This window comes from Aspergillus udagawae (assembly GCF_001078395.1).
Source record: "Aspergillus udagawae IFM 46973 DNA, scaffold_3, whole genome shotgun sequence".
NCBI lineage: Eukaryota > Fungi > Ascomycota > Eurotiomycetes > Eurotiales > Aspergillaceae > Aspergillus > Aspergillus udagawae.
The window spans coordinates 1,057,204-1,077,576 of NW_025091266.1; the positions used below are offsets into that span (position 1 = coordinate 1,057,204).

Sequence of the window (20,373 nt, forward strand, 5' to 3'; positions counted from 1 at the left end):
AGTCCTATCATCACCTTCATTTCGTAGGTCCCAAGCTCACTAAATAGTTTTAACCATTGCAAGCGGAGAATGCCCTGCTACTTAAGCATTACCAGCATAGGTGCGTAGAACACTCCATAAATACAAGGACCTATCCTGGCTAAGGAGGCCCCTTTTGTTTGCTCTTAAGGCAAAGGAAGGGTCCCACGTGATAGATATTCCTTATTCCTTCTCCTGCCTCTGCTTACCAGGGGAAGACATAAGAAAACTACGAGTGATGCCCCTATAGCTATTACTACTATGCAAACTATTTTCATAATTTGCTAAACACATAGCCTACAATATCAGATAGTTTATAATTATAGTCAAGCCTCTTAGAGTACAGCAAGGAATAGGCCTTTTTAGCACACAACATCTGGCTTAATGCTGTGCCCTTACCTACTAACAAGCAATGTGCTGCCTTGCTAGCACACACCAGGGTATACCCCCTTCAGGACACAAGCATAATAAGGCAGGGGCACATTCTGAAGATGAATCACGCGTCATTAGATGCAGTAATAGATCTCTATTTAAATAATGCAACGTTGGTTGCTTCTGATTTAAGTCAAGACCATACCCAGAAACTTATCTCCTAAAATTAGCTCCTTGAGCTCTTTCCCCTCTAATTCTGCGGATCGCAATTCGCCTCTCCTTCTGGCCTCGACAAGCCGCCCGACGTTAGGTTAGGAAGAAACATATTACATGCATATCTTATAATAACTAGCCCACAGTTAAGTGCATGAAAAAGCCCAACCTATGCAAAGGGATGAATTCACACCCGGAGAATGCAACGCCTTGCATGCTAAGTATGCATTATCCAAGCATAGCTCAATTAGCATACTTCAGCTGACCATCGAGCATTCAACTTTCAACAATCGCCGCAGTAATACCTCTGACATGACTTGCCTGCCGCCTTCAGGACAGCCGACCAGGAACTTGGTCCTGAGTAGTTTCGCCTTTCGTTTCTTAGAGCTACTCGTTACCTGTACCGGCGGGGCATGGAGAGGGAGCCGCCAATATTCCATAGGGTCTACAGTTCAAGTCCGATAGAACAAGTAATTCTCAATTAGATTGCAAGATAAATTCCAGAACAATAACATAGTAAGCATCCCCTAGCCAGCTTCACTGTGCTCCACCGGCACAGTGGTCAGCCACTTAAGCAGCGAGCGCCTTGCGAGTCTTATCAAAGGCAGCATCGACCTCAGCCATACCAGGCTCAACGCTGCGGTAGCTCTCGGCAGGCACCTTCCCCTGCATAGCGGTCTTAAATTTGTCCTTCTCAGCACTGAGATCTTCTATCATAGCCCTCGCCACGAAGCCCACTCCCGCATCCTTGAAGGCCGGCGCCTGGATCTAGGGTCAGAACCACTTCAGATTATTATATGGGGAGGGGAATGACTTACCTTCTGCTCTGCTGCATTTAGGGCTCCTACAAGCTCTGGATGTAATTGCTGATAAGCTGCCATAACAGCATCCTGGTCGTCATTCTCAAAGGCATCTGACTGATCGATGGTCCTGCGTGTGTTGGCAGCAGTATTCTGCAATGTTTGGATTTTGCTGGCGACGGGAATGGCGCCCATCAGGCCACCGTTCCATCCCTCAATGCTCTTGCGGGCCTCTATGACGCGCTTCTGGAGGTCATTCAGGCCGTCGACAGTCTGCTTAGTGTTTACTGCGCCCAGGGCGGACGTCGCGAGGGCGAAGAGTAGGGCTACCGGGGTCACGCGGGAGAAGAGCATTGTATATGAGAGAAGAATGGATATTGGTTTGAAATGAGGAGTGTAGATAGGTGGTACGATTGAGGATGTCTCAGAAGTCCTTTGTTGCATGGATTTATAGCTGCAAATGATCTGGCTGCACGGGACCGGCAAGTGCCCACCTGTGGTCACACTGGCCCAAGACAGGGTATACCCGGAATGTGAGGTCGCGGCCATAGCAACGAATACTTCTTCACGTGGATTCCAAGTATGAATGACGGCATGAGAAACGCGGTAGAGCACCTTTAGCCATGGAATATCCTGCAGTCGAGGCGAAATCTCCATGTATGCAGTGTAACTCTGATACTTGTTTATGAGGCTACATCCGGAATGTCCCTTCCCGTATGCAGTAGAAACCTGATCTGCCGCATTCAAGCATTTATGGGTAGTTCATGTAACGCAAGGGGTCAATTTGGCATTCTGCCGGACGAATAAAGGGGCTTCTTGATATGCGCAAGAAACGTGACATAATGCTTGATCATGGTAGGTTTGATAATAGACATATCATCAACAATAGTGAATGTTGACAGCACAAAAGGACTTGCCTTGACTTTGCGGATACAGGGTCCAATCTGTGGGCTACAACACTCAAGATGCATTTTACAGCTGCTCTGTCATCATGCAGCCTTCTTACTCTGGTTGCACCCGTCCTCTGTACGCTTCCGTCCAGCTGCACCTCCATCTCAGATTTCATCCCCAGCAAACTCGACATCACCTTGCAGGCGTTTGATGAACACGTCTGCAAGAAAGGATGCATTACAACGATGGCTCAGTTTGAAAAGCAGGTTAACGGCAAAATCGTCAGCCAGATTGTCACGACCAGTATGGGTGAAATGGGTCTGTCTGGCTTTTCCAGTATTGCGGACAGTATCTCCGGAGACATCACCACAAAGATCGAAAACAAGTGTGCTGCGGCCGGAGGGAACACGGATCTATGCCATGATCAGAAGGCAATGCAGGCTGTTGGGGCTTGCTTGAAGGAGAATATGATGCCTGTAGTGCTGGGTGAGATGGAACAACTCTCAACGTTTATCACAAAGGACATGTGCGACAAGATGAATGCGTATCTCAAGGGGCCGGAGCTTTGGGAAAGTGTCATTCCTCAGGAGTTGGATGACTATGCGTCTGCCTGTGATAAGAATTGATTTGTGCTACGATCCGCGATGAGCAAGTGGTCTTAATGCAATTGTACCTAGGAACAAGCGAGAAGCATTGCGCTTCAACAAGTCTTGCGGTCCTAATGAAGTTACGGGGTGTCTCTGAAGCTGGAATTTAATTATCAGAATACACTAAAGAGTTGCTGTAGAATTCACAACAAATTATACAGGCTTCTTGGCCAGCTAGGTACGGAAAGCACGACACCGTTGTTATATCTCCATTGCATGCCATGAAACACCCGATGTATACGTCGTATCCACCACAAGTCCCCTACTTCTGATTCCTCCATAGAGGCAAGTAGGTTTTGATTAGATCAGCCACAGAAGGCACTTCAAGGATCTCCGGGAAACGCGAGAGCGCTCGGCGCATGTTGCTGGTCTCATAAAGAGCCATAGTGCCCTCATCAAGAGCCCACCAGACCAAGTTTCCACCCAGTTTATCTTTTAAGAGGGAAACACCCGCCTTCTCCCTCTCATTGCCATGTTCGGCAAATATGTCGATCCACTGCGATGGAGACACGCGCCGTAACGGCATGGTGCAATTCTGGCTGAGGATCTCAAAAGTCTCTTCCCACGTAACGGTTTGTTCTTGGTCAGGCCGAACGAGATTGAAGGCGTGGCAAAGGTTTTCACTAGACAGAGAAATCCGCAGCATGGAGGAGCAGACAAAGTCCACGGGAATAAACTGGTTTCGGGCATGTGGAGCAACAGGATAGCTGCGGATTCGAAGACAGTTGGACATTAGACGGTTGATGAAGTCCTGCGGTTTAGAAGCCCCGGTGACGCTGTGCCCAGTGACGAATCCAGGCCTGTATATGGTCAGCGGGAGACCATTAGAGATGGCATTCCACGCTATATGCTCCGCCACGACCTTGCTCTGCGTGTAGCCAATGTGTTCTTTGACTATGTCAAGATCAAACAGGGGTCTCTGGTCCTCTGGAATGACCTGCCCTGAGAAATATCCCGCCACTCCGCAGGCAGATATACTGGACACATAATGAAACGGCTTAGGGCGTCCGGTGTTCGCAAAGCGGAGCACATTGACCAGGCCGAGAACATTTGCTTCTCGGTGGGAGGAATAAGGAAGTGTATAATTGGCGTAGCACGCAAAATGAAAGATAACACTGGACCACTGAGCGAGTTCGTCGAATTCCTCTGTCCTGAGCCCGAGCGTGGCGCTACTGATGTCTCCTGGAATAATGCGAAGCTTCTGTTCACAGTCGAAGGGAAGGCCATATCCAGCCAGAGCTTCTTTGATCCGAGATACTCCGGAGGCCACGTCCTTGGCTCTAACAAGACAAGCGATTTCCTTGACCTGGGGTAAACCAGACAGTAGAGCTAGAAAGAATGCTCCCAAATATCCTGTGGCCCCAGTCATGAAGACACGCCCTTCATCGTCAGCATACCAATCCGCGACTTGAGTTGAGAGTGGCTCGATATCCTTGCCCAACTCGCTATCCTGCAGGCAGAGTTTCAATTCATCTGGCTCTCCGGACTCCCATGCCACGTCTCTGGTATTGGCATTCACCAGCTCGCCTGACTGGTATTTTTCACGGAGCATCTTCAGAGTAATTTTACTCAGCCCGCCAACTGTGCCTGCCCTGGAGATTTCCACTAACGATACTTCGAGTCCGGCGTGCCTTCTCAACCAAGCTCTGATTTCAATTGTCATCAGAGAGTCAACTGCAATATTCGCGAGCTCGTGCGGCATCAAATCTTCAGAGTACGACAAGTAGGACGCGATCATCTTCCCAAGCTCATACGTAAGCTTTTCCTCTGTGTCTGGCTTGTATAGGATACATAAGTCACGCTTAATATCTTCTATAAATCGCCTGAGTTCTTCACGTTTGGCGGTCGTTTGGCCCTCCGTGGCTGTCAGGACGTTCTGCCATGCTAGGAAGCGAGCATCCTGCCCCCATAGTGGCTGCGCTGCGCACTCTGAGAGCGGCTTGGAGGTGCCCAGCCCAAGGACAAGTTGAGATGGGCCCTTGAGTGGTCCTGAAAGTATAGCAAGCTCCAGGGCATGAAGCAGATCCTGCTCGGTTACAATTTGTGCCGATGCCGACCGGGCATACTGGAGTGTCTTGGGGGAATTCTCAGGGATATACCCTATGTCTCCCATGAATCCTATGTCAAGGACACTGGCGACTAGGCATTTTGAGTGACGATATTTCACGAAAGCATCAAGGAAAGAATTGCTTGCTGCATAATTTGTTTGCCCTGTAAAGCCCATAACGCCCGTGATTGAACTAAATAGGACAAAGAAGTCGAGGTCTTGGCCATCAAGTGCGCGATGAAGGTTCCAGGTGCCCTGGACCTTTGGCGCGAGGACCTCGTTCCACTGCTCGAAGGTCATATCCTCAAACCTTGCATCCTGGAGGCAAGAAATACAGGTCAGCGTTATTAGCATAATCACGAGAGCAGCGGATGCGCACCCTTAACACCATTGACATCTGTATGACCCCGGCAATTGGTTTCGTCGCTGCCGATACCGCTCTTTGCGTGTCGATCGGATTCGCGACACTTCCAGTAACGCTGACGACGTGGCAGCCGCTTTGGCTTTTCAGATCTTCAATGAATGCTTGATTCTGGGGCGACTCCTCGCCGGACCGTGACAGTACGATCAAATGCCGCGCTCCCTTTTCAACCATCCATCTTGCGACGGCTCGACCAAGGCCTCCAAACCCTCCAATAAGCAGGTAGGACGCGTCGTCGCGAAACAAGTTACCTTTCTCATGTATTCGGGAGACTGATAAGGTGGAAGGATCCTCTGGCATGCGGATGACTATTTTTCCCATGTGCCTTCCACTTTGCATCAGCCTAAAGGCTTTAACAATATCAGTTGCTTCATAGGTGGTCACGGGACGGATTGGCTTGAGCTTTCCGTCCTTGAAGAATTGGAGACAATCGTCTATCATACCACGGAACAGCTCGGGTGACTTTTCGGCAATCTGAAACAGATCGACGCCAGTGAAGGTGCGATTTCCCCCAAAAAGGTCCATGTCCAGTTTGCCATGGCCTAGAAAATCCCTTTTACCAAGCTCAATCATCCTTCCAAACTGTGCGACGCATCTCCAGGATGCATGCAATAACTCCCCCGATAGGGAATTCAAGACTATATCAACTCCCTTGGTGTCCGTCATCCTCATCACATTTTGCTCGAAGGAGGGGCTCCGCGAGTCAAAAATATGGTCCTCGGGGATCTGGAGGTTGTCAATCAGGTGTTTTTTCTTCTCATTGCTCCCGACTGTTGCAAAGATCTCAGCGCCGATCATCTGGCAGACCTGAATGGCAGCGAGTCCGACGCCTCCGCACGCGCTATGAATGAGCACGGATTGTCCTTTCCGGAGCTGTCCAACATGCATCAGCGAATAGATGACCGTCGTGAACACACACGGTCCTGCTGCTGCATCCTCCAAGGAAAGGTCATTTGGTATTTTTATGCAGCTACCCACGGGCATTACCTTCCGTGTACCCATCATGCCTTTGCCAGCAAACAGGACTCGATCCCCGGCCTGCAGAGTGGTCACTGAACGCCCTGCTGCCCGTACAATTCCGCTACCTTCCAAACCCATTTCGCTTGTATCTCCCATCAGCCCCATTGAGACCATAATATCCTGAAAACTTTCCTGTAAGTCACATTCTCCAGCAAGTGGAATGAAAAGGGAAGCCGAAGCCCAGATTGGACCCACGTACTCTGAAATTCAATCCTACGCATTTGATGTCAACCTCAACATCGTCCTCCGCCATCACAGGGCGTCGTCCGCTCAAGCTCCATTTCAAGGTGTCTAGCATTCCGTGGGACCCAATGTCGAGGATCCGAGATCCAGTTTCGGGGGCAGAGGTGATGACCCCATCCAAGGAGGACCACTGGAAACGACCCACATAGATATCGTTATCTTTCAGAACAAACTCATGATCCGGGTCAGGGCTCTGGTTGTCGTCGTATGTCTTCACTTTCTCAAATATATCAATCACACGATGCATGGCTGCGTCTTCCAGCTGTTCTATCTCCACCGTGAATGGACCTCGTGCCATCTCTTGTCGCATGGTGCGCATGACGCCCAAAGTAAGTGCACGAGCCGGGTCAGGGTCTGACTCCACTAATTGAACCGATCGCATAAGCCAGAGTGAGCGGCCTTTGGTGAATTGTGAGGCAAACCGCTGGAACTGACGGAACTTGGCAGGGGAAAGATTGTCGAAGAAGGGCTTCTCCAAATCTAGCAGGGATATAAAATCTGGCACCGTGGGTGATTCATCTAAGGTGACCCACTTGACCACATATCCCCTCGACGACAGAAGGCGTCCAAACCCCCGGGCCCAACTGGAAACTTCACCTTGATGCAGAAGACCGATCTCACCTTTGATGGGCAGACGAGGAGAAGGCCTCGCTACGATGTTGGCATTGAACTGGTATGGGGCCTCAGAGTCCAAGCGCACCACATCAGCACCCGTAAACCCCGCCTGTACGAGTTCGTCGTGCCATTTCTCGGGATTCATGTAGGGCACATCCCTGCCGTCCTCTGCGATCCACCAGCCCGGCAGGGTACCCATGATGCAGCCAATGAGGGGGTTTGCAGGACACAGTTCCTGCAATAGCAGTCGACCGGTTGGTGAGAGGAGTCTGCGCACATTGCGCAGTGTCTCAGAAATCCGCGGCGTTGCATGGAGCACGTTAGCGGCAATGATCAAATCATACGTTCCAGGCGTGAACCCTTGGGATTCCGGATCTTGGGAAATGTCGAGCGTTGTATATTCCATGCCCCTAAACTCGGCGAATTTCTCCTTAGCTTGGGAAACGAAACCTGGTGAGAGATCCGTAAAAGTGTATGTAGTATACATACGGCCCTTGCCGGAAGAAACCAGTGCGTTTAATGCCAGCCGGGTGGCACCTCCAGTACCTCCACCGATTTCCAAGACGCGAAGGCTGGGGTTGTAGTGGCCCAGTAAAGAGAGGAATGCGTCCCAGTGCGTCACCGCGGACATCTCCCCGTACATTTTCCCTAGCCCGTCGCCTTCCATCAGAAGCTCAATGGAGCTGCATCTATCATCCAGAATTTCGTGGATATGACGCAGGATCCTTTCAGCGAGCGCGTAGAGACGACTTAGCAGAGGACTTTGCTCCGCGTCGATGATGCGTTGGATTTCAGGCCACCAGGTGGCAGGATCGGCAGCATGCTTGTCTCGCATCTCTGGGAGCAGATCGCGGACATTGTCACGTATCATCTCGTACTGCGATTCAATCCATTGATGATACCGTCTCAAGTGCTCTTTGGTAGGAGCTGCCGACCTTGTTCGATGATACGTCTCAATGAGCACCAACCTGGCGAGCCTGCTAATCTGTCCAGTTCTGAAAACATTATCCGGGAAGGGTGGTAAAAGCTCTTCGGAGGTAACGAAATCAATATGGGGTTTCCAGTGAAGCGTAGATGCCAGTGGCGGCGCGTCGTCTCGCAAGGCAGTATCTGCAATACTGAAGAAAATGCCGTCTTGCATAGACAGTAAGGTGCGCCCATCGGCAACCAAAAGCGCATTACCACGCATGGTAGCCCCCATATTATTGTTGCAGGAAACACCGACTGACATCTCCCCTTGCCCATCAGCAATATAGAGGCTGCTTATCGCTGTTGGGATGCAAAGCCTGGTCATCCGACGAGAAAGGCCATTCGTAGCTGCCACACTTAGGAGCTGCAAGCATTGATCAATGAGAATAGGGTGAAGGGCGTAGTGACTATCGCGATTCTCTTCAATAGGATGCAGTACGGCTGCAGCATGTGGGCTGGATGGACTCGCAGTGATGGAGTCAAGCCCCCGGAATCGGGGTCCGTACTCCAGCCCTTTAGCCTCCAAGGCTTCATACCATTTGTCAGATGGAACGTGGCGGCTATGTGGACTGAGTTGGATAGGGGCATGTTGACGATCCTGGCCAGCACAGACCTGTCCGATACAGTGTTTGCTCCAAACGCCGTCTTGATGGGCTGTGATGGTAAAGTCATACCATACTGAATCCACATTGTCTGCTATCCTTGCTGGCCTAAGACTAGTGATGATTTCGACGTCGTCATGTCCTTCGTGGTTTACAACCAGGGCGGTCCTGATGAACATGTTTCGGATAGAATAGTCACTGGAGCCTGATATCTGTCGGATGGCCTCACCAACCATAGCAACGTATCCGGCGCACGGGAACACAACCTCACCACTTAGCCTATGATCCAGGAGCCAGAGGACATCATCCAGCCTTAGCAGGTTCCTCCACATCGGCTCGATGTCGGTGGACTCGAGGGCGCGAGAGCCGAGCAGCTCATGGTGCGAATGTTCTCGCAATCTCCAGTCTCGGGCTAACCGCGTCTCGTTCCAAAAGCGTTCATTATACTCCCAGGAATACGGGGGTAGATTGGTCAATGTTTTCCCACTGCCAACAAGCGGGCCAGCCAAATTGAGGACAGTACCATGAATGTACAATTGACCTGCCGCAGCCAACATACACCTCCATTGATCTTCTCGCCGCATCAATGTCGGTACGTAATATAGCCGTTTATTCTCCGCTTCGGATAATATCTGGCGTAGAGGACTGGAGAGCGCACTGTGGGGCCCAATTTCAAGAAAGAGTCTTTCTTCTTTGTCGGCATCGGTTAAGACCTGGACTGCACTGCTGAAAAGCACTGGTGATTCCAAATTGCGTCGCCAGTATCTGGCATCTAAGCGGTCTGGCTCACTAATTACTTCCCCAGTGACCGTGGAGATGAGAGGGACCATGGACTTGTTGTACGACATGCGCGGAGTCAGATACTTCTCGAACAACTCCCCGAGATCCTTCATATGGGGAGAGTGGTAGGCAACATTTACCGCCAGAAGCCTGCAGAATATTTCGTCGCTGGCCTGGATTTCCTCAACTACCTCGTTTATAGCTTTCTGGTCCCCAGAAATAGTGACGTTTTGTGGGCTGTTCTCGCATGCTACCACAACACCCTCCCTCAGGTAAGGTTTGATCTGCTCACGTCCTAAAGCAACCGCAGCCATGGCACCATTCGATCTCGACGACCTAATAGTGCGGCCCCGCAAATATGCGATGCTTATGGCTACCTCTGCGGGTATTGCGCCGGAAGCATATGCCGCAGCTATCTCACCACTTGAGTGTCCAATCACCGACGACGGTTTGACTCCCCATTCACGGAGGATGTTCACAACACATATTTGAACGGCAGCACATAAAGATTGTGCCACATCAGCTTCTTTGAGCCTGTCCGGGTCATTGCACTGAAGGAGTTCCCCTAAATGATGTCAACAAAGGTATGATCTGGGACGTCCTGATCGCCCCACCTTCAATGGTCCACTTTGGCGGGCTTTCTAGCGACTGCAGCACGCGATCCAACATTTTAATATCGTCTTGGAATCGCTTGCTTTGTAAGAAGAGCTCTCTTCCCATCCCTGGCCATTGTGCGCCCTGTCCGGTGAATACAAATGTGACCAGTGGACACGCCGACTTTAATTTCTCAAAAGACGAAATCTGGCCGTTGTGATCAAGGATTGCGAATGCTCTGTGAACCATGTGCTCTCTTTTCACAGCCAAGGTATATGCGAGGTCACTTGGGCAAACCGAGCTGGTATCGATGTAAGCTTTGAGTGCCTCGATATTCCCATCTAGTGACCTGGGTGATTTGGCCGAAACAAGCAACAAATGAGAAGAGCAGTCGTGTGACACCTTGTCAGATAATCCTTCTCCACATGCTGTCGATGCGGAATCCATGATGAGCTTAGCTGGTCAGCGAACAGGGCCGTACTCAACGATTATGCGAAGATGAGACCTACATGGGCATTGGTACCGCCGACTCCAAATGAATTCACACTAACTCGCTGACATCGATCTACGGGCCACGGCATGGCCTTGGTGGGAACCTGTAACTTTGCTTGCTCAAAGGGTACTAAGGTGTGAATGCGAATGTTAATTTTGGAAAAGAACAAGGTGATGTGCTGGACATACTTCTGGGATTTGGATCATTGAAAAAGACATTCGGCAGGATAGTCTTTCTCTCCAATGACAAAACACATTTTATGACGCTTGTAACCCCCGAAGCACCTTCCGAATGACCGACGTTTGCTTTTACCTGACTCCACTTAGCTTGTTATACCCGAAGGTAGGCAGTGATAGGATTCAACATACTGCACCGATGTGTATACCGTGGTCTCCAAAGACTTTTGCCACAACAGACGTCTCTGCTGTATCCCCGGCAACCGTCCCTGTGCCATGACACTCAAAGAAGCCTGTATTGAATACATCCGTGATTCCTGCTCTCCGGTATGCCCGACGGATTAGGCGCTCCTGTGCCTGTGAGCCCGGTGTGGTTATACTAGGGGTTTTACCATCACAATTGACAGCAGTGGACCGAATAACCGCGCGAACGGGGTCACCGTCTCTCAAGGCAGCATCCAGTGGTTTGATGTAGATTGCATTTACGGCCTCTCCCCTGCCGTAGCCATCTGCGGCGGCATCAAATGTCCTGCAGATTCCACTCTTCGAGATGACCATATTGTCAGACATTGAGGTGGTCATAGTCGGTGTGATTATCAGGTTCGTTCCAGCAACTAAGGCAGAAGAGCATTCGCCCGAATACAAAGCCTGGCAGGCCTCATGCAAGCCGACTAACGAGGAGGAACATCCTGTTCGAATTGTCATGCTCGGGCCCCGCAGGTCAAACTCATATGATATCCGATTTGATAAAGCAAAATCACCAGCTCCAATAACCCGATATCGATCATTAGCCTGGGTGTCCTTGCTCAACAGATCTAACCAGTCCTCTCCAAAGACACCCACATAGCATCCGATGTTTTTCCCGCACCATTGCGTTTGACCTCCGTTCTCCATGCACTCCCAGATAATCTCCATCAACATTCGCTGTTGCGGATCCAGTCTCGCAGCCTCGACCTTGCTCATTCCAAAGAAAGCAGCATCAAAATACGCGATATCCTGCTGGAGAAAGTATCCATGTTGTGTCCGAATTGCACCAGATGTGGACTCTTTGTAGAAGGCGTCGATATTATATCTATTGTCAGGGACTCTGCACAGACCGTCTCGTTTGTTTATCAAGAACTCCCAAAACTCGTTCTCGCAATTGACACCTCCCGGCAGCCTCATTGACATACCCACAATGGCAATTGGGAAGGGAACAGGATCAATATCGCCATCATTACCCTCAGCTCGGTCCTCATCGGTATCCGCCCGGTCTTTTAGTCTGTGCGGCAAGGAACACAAATAGGTATCAGAGGGTCCAGAAAGCTGCCCTGCTCCAGCTGGTGAATTCAATGGCGAATCCGCTGTTGGCAACATTCTGTTCAATCTGTTGAGCTAGCTTTGGTCTTGTGACAAGGTTAAAAAACTGTAAGATAGGGATAATGGTAGACTGATAAACTTCAAGACCCTGGAGTTGAGGGCATTGTACCTTTAAATGGGTTCTTCGTCTCCTACCCCTTGCTAAATAAAACATTGTATTACGGTTCCTCTCTTTCCCATCCCTCTTCCTCTGTGCTGTAAGACCAGTGAGTGCGAATTACGTCGAGTCCCGCAAGGGAAGCACATTTCACCGCTGGTATTCTATCAGCAAGCACAGTCCCTTGCATTGAACGCCGTAGCAAACAGGAATTGCGCCAACTGAACAAATACTACAAACATAATGAAATTTAATGATCATTGGCCCTAGTAAACATATCATAAATCTTGATTTCAACGATTTCTTATCTCAACTCGTAGTCAGGGTATTCTATTCCACAAACTGCGGCAAGATTCGACTGTATAGCAAGGCGGAGAAGGAATACTGTGTCAGTGTTCTTGTCTCCCTCTTATTACGCTTTTGTCCCTTGCTGCCAGGGCCCTCAAAGGTAGCCTATCCTCTCAGTTCCTTCTGCTATTGTACGTTTTACCATGTAAATATAAGAGCTATATAGGACGCTGCTTGAAAGGAGAATTCCTGGCGCTTGGTGATCCCCTCTAGCATACTCATTAATACGCCTGATCCAAGAAGTGGTAACACTGAGCAGAGGCAGTGCTGCTAAGTGATATTAATTATCCTCCTATAAGAGTCAAGTGAGCGGGAGTTGTCAGGGTCCTGTTCAGTGCTTTGGTTCTTGGTTCTTGAGTAAAATAAGCTAAGTGTACTGTGCATTTTCTGGAATGTCCCTAGCTCATAACAGGGCAGTCGATTTGTCAAGGCTAGGAGGCGCTACTACTAATATAGCTACTTGGGTGAGATCCATCCACAAGAATGAAGAAATGGTTCTCTTCAAAGTACTAAGTTATGTCTCTATCTTTGTTAATATTCTTAATTTTCTTACTCCCCTTCTCTTATGCTATTAATTTGCAAGGGACTAGTCCTACATTCCTATAGTATTTTTCTCTGTTCTACCCTCAGCTACATAGCATGACAGATGGGCTAATTTACCAAATCTGATTCCTAAGCTACCCGTTCTGGCCTTGTCGCAGCTGTTATAATTTGAATATAAACACTATATCTAGGTGTTAATTCAAATAAAGGCATTACTATACTTAATAAATTAATTATACAGCCATTAGCATGCAAAGCTCCTGCTGCCTTGAATTATATATATATGTATGTATGCATGCTAACTGGTTTAAAAGAAGGAGGATATTAGCCTCCTAATCCTTATCCAGATTGAATATATGTACTAGTATTTCATGCTAGACAGGTATACATTATAGATCACAACTTATTACACTCATGCAGTGCATAAGGCTTTAACTTGACCTCCTATGAAGCACACTTATCCTCCATGAACTCTTGGTTAAGGCGTCCTCCTTTCAAGTCTGGACCAACTGGGTGAATAGCTAGTTGCTGTTATCAGGAAACAGACCACTTATGGGCGATTGAAAGTCTCTTAAGTCATCTAAATTGGGCATCCAGTGCTATATAATGAATTATTATCATAAAGTTCAACTTACTTCGTACCAAGAATGGCAGGAAGAGTAACTTATTCAAATCTAGGATCCACTATATTTGGAGCATAGGCTGTCAACTTGATATCAGGGGTATGATGATCACTTGTGGTTGGTTAGCTGCTAGTTGTTACATGGTTCAAGGATGACTCTTTCAATGACATCCAGCAATAGAAGCGACGTAATGTCAACAATACTGAACATACGTCAGTCTTAATACGCCAGTGCTTCCCCATCCTATATGGTGCATTGCCATTGACTTCACTCTTTACCGGGGCCCTATTTGAGCCGTTTTGGCGAAAAATCCCAGTCCAACCCCGGCCCCAAAGACAAAGCTCCGCTGAAAATACTTCAATTGATCAGAAGTTCATTGTTCACGTGGCGGTTGATCTCCTAGACCAGATAATGCCACCGCTGTCAGAATAAAGCCTACGAGACTGCACATCCGAAATCCATACTACTGTGACCCTCCGTATTCCGGCTACAAGCATACCCTCATGCAATAGCCCGTGAAGGCCGAGCACAAATGCCTTCTCAGTGAAGCGGTCTCTCAATTGAAATATAATCACCAAGGCCGAAAGTTCAATGGTTATGCCATCAATCCTCAACTGAAGCTCTATTCAGCGTCTATGTTCATTGCCAGTGACCTTATACTGTTTCCAGTACCCCCGAACAGCCAAATGTTGGCAGCAACAGCGACATACAACGCAATCGTTCACGACGCAACTTTCCTCATGGCGGCGAGTACGGATAGCCATTCGTAAATCCTTTCTGTTACTTTTATTACACCCCTAGGTATCCTGATGCGCATAGAAGGGTGCAAAAAGGACTCTGCCTAAGCTTCTCAGAGATTTTATCCAAATACTATAAGCCGAGCCCATTATTAGCTCAATACATTATGGCTCACACCAATCAGCCAATCAAGGTCTATGTCTTGTATCACTGAGATTGATAGAACTTGCCAGAGTAGATGCTCCTGGGACCTGATGGCCTGAGGCCACCCAGAAGGACTGATGCATTCGCTCGCACGAGGCTAGTTTGATGGCAAGATGCTGTATTTACTTTTTCTGCGTGGGCTACGCGAATTTGAAAACTAACCTCATGAAAGTTGTAGGTATCCGTTGAAGAATACCATAGTGTTCCGAATAAGCTCAAACCGTCGGTTGATGATCTCAGAGTCCTCGCACTTTGCACGCTGATAATGATATTTGCGGGTATATTTTGATGTAAAATCATCAGGCCGCTCAACGAAGTTGCTGGCCCTCGTCTTTCCAGTCAGTAGATGGACCTGATTTCTGCTGAGACAATAGTTAATGAGCCACTTTGCGTACAGCAGCTTGAGTTAGGATAGGCCGCGGTCATTCATACCTAGAATTCAACTGTTTTGTGATGCTTCTAAGCTCTGGCCTTTTCCCGTATAATAACCCGTACTTTTTGACCACTGGTTGATAAGGGTATGTCGACGCTGCACCCGCGTATCGTTATGTCTTAGACTCACCGGCTTATGTGCTTTTACTGCAAACCTGGTTCTTCCATGTAATACAAGTGCTGATTCTTCTTGTCGGATGGAAAATTGATTCAGTCGCTGGAGGATTCAGGGTGGGAGAATCGGCCTGGAGTCGTGGGAGGTTCGATGTCGCATACAATTACGTTATCATCTAGGAATGCCATGTTCATCAAAAGCTTTGTGCAATTTACTTCATACAGAAGAATCCGACTCGAAATTTTGTTCCTGCTCGTTCACTGCAGCTCCCTCACAACCTTCACTTGGATGCAATTATACCCTGGTCTTGTTTGTCCATTAAAACAGTCTCGGACGATTTCCACATTCTTCTCAGTAGTGTCATACAACGAGAGCTCGTACCTTCGTAGGATAGTGCCCAGTACGAGATAACACCAGCAATATGTCATGCTAGAGACAGATCAGTATGGTGGCTTAGCGTGACTGGAGATCACCAATACCTCGGACCCAAACAAGCCTGGCTGCCTCTAGAGAACGGCATAGGATATCTGTTGAGACTTTCACCGCCCTGTTGTGTCCAGCGTTCCGGTCTGAACGCAAGTGGCTCCGGGATTATTTTCGAATCTCTCAAAATAATGTAAGTGGACATGCTCACTGGCGTCTATTATGGTAGCAGTTGTTGTCAGCTCCGATAAGTTCCAAAGATAACTAGCTGATGCTTACTCCAGGAGGGATATCCCATCCCTGATATTTGAGAGATTCTTCAGCAATGCGCGGAAGACGAGAAATCACAATCGAAGAAATACGGATGCCTTCTTTTATGATGGCCGACTAGTACTATGGTGAGATAGAGCTCTTCGGCAGATTTAACGATGGCCACTAACCAGATACGGAAGCTGTTCCAGGGTTTCCAAGGAAAGCCCAATGTTTGGATTTGGATTAGCGGCCTTGAGTTCTAGTTTTGGTTTCTCGGTTATGGTGTTATCTTGAAGAACGTGGAACATTGTAATAGCCATGACCTGGGACGGGGCATCCGTGCCAGCTTTCATCAAGAATTTGGCGTCGTCAGTAAGCCTCCGAATACTCTTCTCTGTTGCGGGGATATTCTTGCTGTGAATGATCGTCCTGAATATGCCGACGTCATGGGCGATGGTATTCGGCCCTTTTGCATCCCCAAGGTAAAGGTCTTCCATGCGGTGTTCGATCTGCTATACTTCTGTTAACAACCTAATCCAACCATCACCAGCGGAACTTACGCTCTCTATGAAATGTATATCCCTGCATGCGGGGACAACCAGAGAGGATAGCCATAAAGGAACCGCGCGAAATAGTGGGATCAAGAAAGGAAAATGTCTTATAAGTAGTAAGTTCTCGCCGTTGACTCCCTTTTTCCATTTATCCTCCAACTGTTCAGCAGCCAGGAGATCAAAGCAACCGCGTACTCCGAATGCGAACTGTGAGACTGTGTCGACACCAAATGACACAAAATATGCGTGCAACTCTATTGGTGCGCCATTATTACAGGCTTTTTTAAAGTGGGCGCTCAACGCGTCAGCTTTCTGCTGAATAACATCCAAATGCCCGGATAGCCTGCTTCGACAAATATGGGGCAATTATTCCCCTCCGTAGGCGATGATGGCCATATTCCGCTGTTGAAAAAGAAGAATACGGCAATCCTACGGAGAGGAACCATTGGTACTTATCCCGTCTCCGGGTCGGTCCGGTATAAATGACATCGTAATAATTGTCGTCTTTAATGTGCAGCTCGAAAGGGCTAATTCGAACAATCGGTCCATACTTTTGGTGCATACGTTCAATCTCCCACAAAAAGCGACCGCCTAAGATAACATCGAAATATGTCTCGTACCATCTAGTTGCAGCTGCGAGCTTTGGGCCGGGAAATTTTGCAATCGGGCTAAGTAGCAGGCGATAGCCAATCAAGCATATCGCATAGATGCAAAGTGAACGGACAAATATCAACGTTCCCGAGAGATGGGATAATGGCAGGAAGTAAGCGAGTGGTCCAAAATACCGTCCAGACCTGATACGAAGGCTTTCCCCCTGGAAAACGACAAGTACCCGGCAGTGAAGGAGAGTTCAGTTGTTTAACAGACGACCCACGCTTCCTTAATGCTTGCTGGGACGGATGCTCCAGCGCAGGCTATGGCCATTTACGATGTTCCATGCGAGAATGGAGAGTAACTACCCTCAGATGCTCGGCCTTGGAGAAGGCCTTTTGACACACTCGACACACTAAGCTCTTCATCCCTGCTGCTGTGGTGGGCATGGCTGACGATGTGGGAGATAATAATGACTACTTGGTTAGAGGCAATGCTGATAAAGTCACATTATCGTGAACATCAACGCCGCTGTCTGCATGAGCGGAAGAAGATGGGGAACTGGGGCGAAGCGATTCAGACACTCGTGGGGAAGTGTACAGATGGTTAAAGAAGTGGGGACGTGTGGCAATAGTGTGCAGAAGGAGTGCGCATAAGCCCAAATTCAAGGCCATATATTCAGAGATCCCGAGGTGCACAAGAGATTTAAAGTTGAAATTTTGTTATGTCATGCCCAGCAGGCCAATTATTCCGAGAATAGAGGTCCTAGTAAATTTTCCATATTTGTATAAATATTTCCCTGACTGACGCTGGGATGAGATCTAGAACGAAGAGCGTTTTCGCATCTCGTCAGCAGTGACCACATAAGTAGCATCACATGAGACTCTTCAACTTTGAGAATCATATCCTGCGCGAGTTCGAAACTTGCGAATGCGAATGCGAATATTCCGAAATCTTACGAATATGTATTCGTGCCAACTCGTATTCCTTGCCTCCTTGTTTGGGCTGCACATTTTACATACTCCTAGCAGGATACCCTGTGACACTCTCCTTGTTAGCTGCACACCGCTCCCTCCCCCTTGCGGAGCTTTTTATGTTACAAAAACTCCCAGAATCAGCGCTCCACAGAGGGCATGGATGGGTGCGTTGCTCTCTGTCCTTGATGCCGCCTTATCAGCACTATGGCCTTCACGATCGAGGAATACCTGTACAGCGGTCTTTACTATGGGTTCTGTATCGCTTTTTGCGCCATCGCCTACATTGGGGCCATCGTTCTCTACCGCCTGTTCCTAAGTCCTTTGGCTAAGTTCCCTGGTCCTCGCCTGGCAGCCGCGACTGGTCTGTACGAGGCATATTTCCAACTAGTCAAGGGAGGGGTATTCACCTGGAAAATAGATCGTCTCCATAGAGAGTATGATAGCCCAATCATTCGAATCAAGCCAAACGAGCTGCACATCAAAGACCCCAATTACTACAGCACGCTCTACGCTGGCCCGGGAACGCATCGCAACAAAGACCCCTGGTTCAGCTTCATCTCCTACCCGGAGTCGATCTTTTCCACCGAGGGACATGCGCTACATCGCGACCGCCGAAGGGTCCTGGGCCAGTTCTTCAAGAAGAACGCCGTCTTCCAGTTTGAACCGGCCATCCGCGCGAACGTGCGATCGCTGTGCCGGCATTTCTCGGCCCTGGCGAGCAGCAACGATTCTTTAGAGCTACATGCCGCCTTTCAGTGTTTCACCTGCGACACGCTGTCCCAATACTGCTTTGGTACGCAGGTGGGATCTCACTACCTGGATCAGCCCGCGTTAGTGGCGACTTGGAAAACCCGTATCAATAACCTGTTTGAATTTTGCCGGCTCAACCGACAGATTCCCATATTATCCTACATCGCACGCATTTTTCCCGGTCTTGTGACATACTTTGTGCCTTCGTATGGTCATGTTCATGAATTTGAGAAGGTTAGCCGAACCCCATGCTGTTAGCCTCTTAAACACGGGGGGCTTAGGCGTTAACGCTTGATATGAGCAGGAAGTCCGAGATTGGGTCCATCGCGCAATCGAACAGCACAGACTCGCTGGCGGAAAGGAGCGGCCAACGGCCATTTATCCAGCTATCCTTGCTGATCCCCTTGTCTCTGCAAGCGAGAAGTCGTCCGCACGCCTGGAGGACGATGCCATGTTTCTCATGATGGCGGGCACGGACGCCCCGTCACAGGCTATGGCCATCAGCATCTTCCATATTCTCAACAACCATGCTGTCTATAAGAAACTAAAAGCAGAGCTATTCACGAACATCCCCGATGTGGCTTCCATGCCGACCGTGGGGTCCCTGGAACAACTTCCATATCTTGTAACTGGCACACTATGGCTCTGGCCGCGACAGCGAAGTTAACTCTCTGTAGAGCGCAACCATCAAGGAGGGCCTTCGTCTGTCTTCCATTGTGACGACTCGTCTTCCCCGTATCGCACCGGATGAGGATTTGCAGTATCAGCATTGGCAGATTCCCTCTGGAGTATGTAGTCTTTACCGGGTGAGCACCGTACTACTGCAATTGTCGCTCATGATTTATAGACACCAGTAAGCATGTCGACGTATTTCATTCTCAGGGACCCGGACATCTTCCCTAGTCCCACCGAATTTATCCCTGAACGCTGGTTGCTGGACCCTGAGGGCCTCCAGAGTCTTCAAAGATATCTCGTTCCGGCCTCTAAAGGAACGCTAGGCTGCTTGGGACAGAAGTAAGTTTCTCAGGTGCCATTGGATACAGGCTACGATGACTAAAAGAACAGTATGAATTTGGTGTGGATGAAACTCGTACTTGGGACACTGCTTCGGCGGTACAACCTTGCCCTGCACGACACCACTGAGAAGAACGTCGAGATGACCCGCGACAATTTTATCGGACAGACTGAAAGGGGCATGAATAATGTGTATGTCAAAGTTCTGGAAGAGCACAGTCATTAGTATGTCCCCGTAAACAGAAGCTATCAGGATGAATATTTATCACCATGACTATGAGGAGGGCTCAAGCTACTTGAATTTGGACTTTGTCTGGAATCTGCCCATCATTCATTTACTATGAACGGTGCCCACTGCAAGAATCGTGCGACTTTCCTGGAGTATGATACCTTTTGTCAGGTCGCATATACTCGATTCGCTACTACCGCGCACTAGCTCCAGTTGTATGTCCTTA

The 20,373-nt window shown here is 48.8% G+C and overlaps 5 protein-coding genes across 5 annotated transcripts; 2 read left to right on the forward strand and 3 right to left on the reverse strand.

Moving 5' to 3' along the window:
- Positions 1–1,173: 1,173 nt before the first annotated feature.
- On the reverse strand, positions 1,174–1,757 carry Aud_004230 (mannoprotein; the record flags this gene model as incomplete). Its single annotated transcript, XM_043289170.1, has 2 exons — positions 1,174–1,371; positions 1,422–1,757. The coding sequence occupies 2 exons, from the start codon at positions 1,755–1,757 to the stop codon at positions 1,174–1,176; spliced, it is 534 nt and encodes a 177-aa protein (XP_043145105.1).
- A 611-nt stretch (positions 1,758–2,368) lies between these two features.
- Positions 2,369–2,920, forward strand: Aud_004231 (uncharacterized protein; the record flags this gene model as incomplete). Its single annotated transcript, XM_043289171.1, has 1 exon — positions 2,369–2,920. One exon carries the CDS (start codon positions 2,369–2,371, stop codon positions 2,918–2,920), a length of 552 nt encoding a protein of 183 aa, XP_043145106.1.
- Positions 2,921–3,203: 283 nt separating this feature from the next.
- Positions 3,204–12,257, reverse strand: Aud_004232 (type I iterative polyketide synthase; the record flags this gene model as incomplete). The annotated part of the gene is made up of 7 exons (XM_043289172.1): positions 3,204–5,306; positions 5,368–6,549; positions 6,629–10,203; positions 10,253–10,685; positions 10,742–10,854; positions 10,914–11,037; positions 11,094–12,257. The coding sequence occupies 7 exons, from the start codon at positions 12,255–12,257 to the stop codon at positions 3,204–3,206; spliced, it is 8,694 nt and encodes a 2,897-aa protein (XP_043145107.1).
- A 3,733-nt stretch (positions 12,258–15,990) lies between these two features.
- Aud_004233 (uncharacterized protein) lies at positions 15,991–16,532 on the reverse strand (the record flags this gene model as incomplete). The annotated part of the gene is made up of 3 exons (XM_043289173.1): positions 15,991–15,993; positions 16,063–16,170; positions 16,224–16,532. 3 exons carry the CDS (start codon positions 16,530–16,532, stop codon positions 15,991–15,993), a joined length of 420 nt encoding a protein of 139 aa, XP_043145108.1.
- A 1,826-nt stretch (positions 16,533–18,358) lies between these two features.
- Aud_004234 (cytochrome P450) lies at positions 18,359–20,144 on the forward strand (the record flags this gene model as incomplete). Its single annotated transcript, XM_043289174.1, has 5 exons — positions 18,359–19,138; positions 19,209–19,529; positions 19,582–19,692; positions 19,752–19,918; positions 19,970–20,144. The coding sequence occupies 5 exons, from the start codon at positions 18,359–18,361 to the stop codon at positions 20,142–20,144; spliced, it is 1,554 nt and encodes a 517-aa protein (XP_043145109.1).
- Positions 20,145–20,373: the final 229 nt, after the last annotated feature.